Here is a 4,272-nt window from a genome sequence, read left to right on the forward strand (position 1 = left end):
GCTCAGAGATGAGAGAGATGTTATCGCGCGTTAAAGCAGGGAGCCCGCTCTGCGTGACCCGGGAGACAGCACAGTGTTCCCCTGCCACTCGACCGCTCGATGAACACACCGTCTGTGGTCCTGCTAGAGGTCCGACCGGGTGGCTCCGCTCACAAACGCCATTTAATCACGAGGAGGAGGAGGAGGAGGAGGAGGAGGAGGGGTGTGATGAAGGTGGGAGAGGTGAAAGGTCGCTGGGAACCTGTCCTGAGCACACGCAGGACTGGGGGTTTCATCCATAACTCTTATCTTTAATGGCACAGGTCTTTTTCCCGACATACAGCACACAGAGGAACGTTCTCAGGCACGTCCCCGTCCCTGAACTCCGTCCCTGAACCCCGTTCACACGGCGTTACACAAGCGTACATTCCATCCCACGCTTTCCGTCGCAGCGATTGTTTTTCTGAACGATCGTACAGATCAACCTGCGGCCTCGTCACCTGGATACACACGCCAGTCACACCTGCTGAACCGTCTGGCCCCACCCAACCCAACCCAACCCAACCCCACCCAGTCCCACCCACGCCCCCGGGACTGCTATGACAGGTCGGACTCAGACACGGGTTCCACATGAGGCAGCGCACGCCTGTGCACAGACTACAGTGTGCGCTGCGTTACAGGGCAGAGTGATCGTCAAATAAACAGGATGAAGTTCAAAAGAAAAAAAAAAACAAACAAAAAACAAACAAAACTCAAACAACAACGATAATTAAGAGCAGCGACATGTTCCACGTGGAAAACGATAATTCAGCCGTCGCTAAAAAGAATTGTCCCGCATTCAGCGCGCGCACACACACACACGCGCGCGCGCGTGTGTCCCAGGCTCCTACGACTCACGCAGTGATGTCACTTCCTGTCCGTCAGGGCCTAGAGCTTCCCATTGGCAAACGCCCCGTCCTGGAACTGAGGCACAAAACTTCTAAAATAGGCCCTGTAAAGACAGACAGACAGACACAGACAGACAGGAGGGTGAGAGACAAAGAGGAAGGGAGGGAGAGAGAGAGAGGGACAGAAGGAGAAAGAGAGAGAATTAATTGAATACAATGGAAAGGCAACAGATATTTTCCAGGAAAGAGAAAATGAACATACAGGGACGTGCACTGCCACGGTTCTGTAGGTTAATTTCTGTGCGTTTTCACACGAAGCGGGGGGTGGGTTCTCTTCAGAACAGAGCGTTTTAATCCTGCTTGTCATATTGCGGCTGCCTGCTGTTCCATTTGGAAGCGGCAGAGCGGGATTCTGGGAGTTTGGATCGCTCGCTCGCCCGTTTAGGACGCAATTAAACGGGGAGACGAGACACAAACATTCTGCTACGGAGAGCACCGTCCAAACACCGCCTCTCAGCTACCTTTCCTGGGAGGAGACTCTACTGTACGGCGCCATGAACTGGCATGATCTAATGTAGCTGTTAACTAACCACAGCTGAGAAGTTACTGTATTTGTATCATTAATTCATGTTAACACCTACATCAGTTATTGGAATGAATAAGTCAGTGAATGCACTTGTTAATGGTTAACTAATTGTACGTTCATTCTATGGTTTGCTAATGTATAAATATCACGTAAAAAAAATACGCTAGCTGTTAACAAATGCATTAACTAATGAAAAGTGAATTTCATGCTTAATTCATGTATCGTTGTCCATCGTTAATTCGTGTTAATAATTACATTAGTTAATGAGGCGATGCCAATTAATGAACTATATTGTAAAGTGTGACCGGTGGGGACTCAAGTGCACGGATGCACTGGGCATGTGCAAACTCAAACAGACATTTGAGTCTGCAAGGAGGCAGATAAGGGGCAGTCGTCGCAGTAAGATGCAGGAGGACACGGGGGGGTAAATGTGTTTTTTGGGGAGGTAAGGGGGTTGTAGAAGAGGGTAACAGGGTAAAACAGGGATTTAAGAGACAGGAGGGTATGGAGGAGTAAAACAGGGTTTTTTGGGGTGGTAAGGGGGGTTGCAGAGGAGGATAACGCGGTAGATAAGGGTTTTTGGGGAGGGGTAAGGGAGGTCGTAGAGAAGGGTAACAGGGTAGATGAGGGGCAGTCGGAGCAGTAAGATGCAGGGGTAAATGTGCTTTTTGGGGAGGTAAGGGGGTTGTAGAAGAGGGTAACAGGGTAAAACAGGGATTTAAGAGACAGGAGGGTATGGAGGAGTAAAACAGGGTTTTTTGGGGTGGTAAGGGGGGTTGCAGCGGAGGGTAACGGGGTAGATAAGGGTTTTTGGGGAGGGGTAAGGGAGGTGGTAGAGAAGGGTAACAGGGTAGATGAGGGGCAGTCGGAGCAGTAAGATGCAGGGGTAAATGTGTTTTTTTGGGGGGCTCTTACTTGGCCCTCTTGGCCATCTCGTTGCCGTCCCAGCGGGGGCTGTAGGGGTAGGAGCGCTGCACCTGGGAGTACAGCTGCCCGCTGCTGCTGAAGTGGTACACGGACTGGAAGGTGAGCGAGGGCTGGTCCCGCGGGAAGTACAGCGGGAGGTCCACTGCAGGAGAGAGGGGTCAGGGGTCAGGGGTCAGCTCCCCCGAACCACAGCCAATCAGACGCCACTCTCTCACTCCGACAGCTTGACTTGACCCAGAACAGGTTTTCGGAAATGGAACTAAAAATGTTGTGCCGGTGTTGGTTGCAGGAGGTTCTTAATAACAGTGACACCACTCTTGTTACATTAGGGTCAGTGACGTAGTGATCTAAGCCATGTTAAGTCATATAAGCACCTTACAGTGGACTGTAAGGCAACGATCCCAGTACTAGGGGAACAGTGTTATTAAGATTTATGCATTTTCCCTGCAATCAGTGCAGACTCTTTAGTCAGTCAGTGGCTAACTGGACTGCAGCTCCCAGTCCTTCCAGGACTACGAATCCCAGCTCTACGGTGGGTTCAGTCAGTTCTCTGACACCAGGGCAGGGCAGGGAGATCAGAGGCAGCCATGGCCTGGTTTTTCTCAGGAAGGAGAGAGGGCTGATGGAATGTAGGAGTGTGCAGTGTGTGTGTCTGTGGGGGTGTGTGTGTGTCTGTGGGGGTATGTGTGCGTCTGTGGGGGTGTGTGTGCGTATTTACCATGCACCAGGAAGCAGAAGTCGTTCCACATCAGGAGCAGAGTGAGTTTGGTGAATCCCTCAGCATCATACTCCACAACACCCCTGGAACACATGCAAACACCGTCACCCACAGGTACACACACACAGGTACACACACACACACACACACACACACACACACACACCGTCACTGACAGGTACACACACACACACACACACACACACACACACACACACACCGTCACTGACAGGTACACACACACACACACACACACACACCGTCACTGACAGGTACACACACACACACACACACACACACACCGTCACTGACAGGTACACACACACACACACACACACACACCGTCACTGACAGGTACACACACACACACACACCTACAGCCCGATTGAAACACACACACATGCATGCACAAACACCATCATTGACAGGCACACATGGACACCAATACCTACGGCAGCCTTACACACACACACACGCACGGCTGTGCGCAGACACACACAAATACGCCCACATACATTTATATTCCAGAACATACAGTATTTGCATGTGCCCACGCAGTGTCCTATAGACACACATAGATGGATGCAGACGCTCTCCTGCAACAAACATACACACATGCACAGACATACACACAGATACACACACATACACACACTCACACACACACACACACACACACACAGACATACACACACTCACACACAGACATACACACACATGCACAGATACACACAGATACACACACATGCTGCAAACACACACACACCGTACACACACATACACGCACACATACACGCACACATACGTAGACATACACGCACATGTTGCAGACACACACATCATACACACACACACACACACACACACACTGACTCACATTCCAAAATGGCTGAGAAAGGCAGCAATGTATTCTCTTCTTTTATGGTATCCCTGGATAACATACTGTACCTGCGAGAGAGAGAGAGAGAGAGGGAGGGAGAGGGGGAGAGAGAGGGAGAGAGGGAGGGAGGGGGTGGGAGAGAGGAAGAGAGGAAGAGAGAAATAAAATAGAGGAAGAGGGGGAAGAGAGGACCAAAAAGAAAAAGGGAAGGAAGGCAGGGGGAGAGAAGGAGAGAGATTATAATTATTTTTATAAGAATGTGCTCTTTATTGTATATTGTACGTTGTTCACAGAG

The 4,272-nt window shown here is 50.3% G+C and overlaps 1 protein-coding gene across 2 annotated transcripts in view; it reads right to left on the bottom strand.

Moving 5' to 3' along the window:
* Positions 1-571: 571 nt before the first annotated feature.
* babam2 (BRISC and BRCA1 A complex member 2) overlaps positions 572-4,272 on the bottom strand; it is a 116,830-nt gene continuing 113,129 nt past the window's right edge. For both annotated transcript variants that reach the window (XM_061260965.1, XM_061260973.1), the window contains 4 exons: positions 3,975-4,045; positions 3,098-3,180; positions 2,368-2,521; positions 572-970 (listed from right to left, as the gene is read on the bottom strand). In XM_061260965.1, coding sequence (XP_061116949.1) covers positions 907-970; positions 2,368-2,521; positions 3,098-3,180; positions 3,975-4,045 — 372 coding nt within the window. In that variant the 3' untranslated portion in view covers positions 572-906. The remainder of the gene's footprint in view (positions 971-2,367; positions 2,522-3,097; positions 3,181-3,974; positions 4,046-4,272) is intronic.

This window comes from Conger conger, chromosome 1 (genome assembly GCF_963514075.1).
Source record: "Conger conger chromosome 1, fConCon1.1, whole genome shotgun sequence".
NCBI lineage: Eukaryota > Metazoa > Chordata > Actinopteri > Anguilliformes > Congridae > Conger > Conger conger.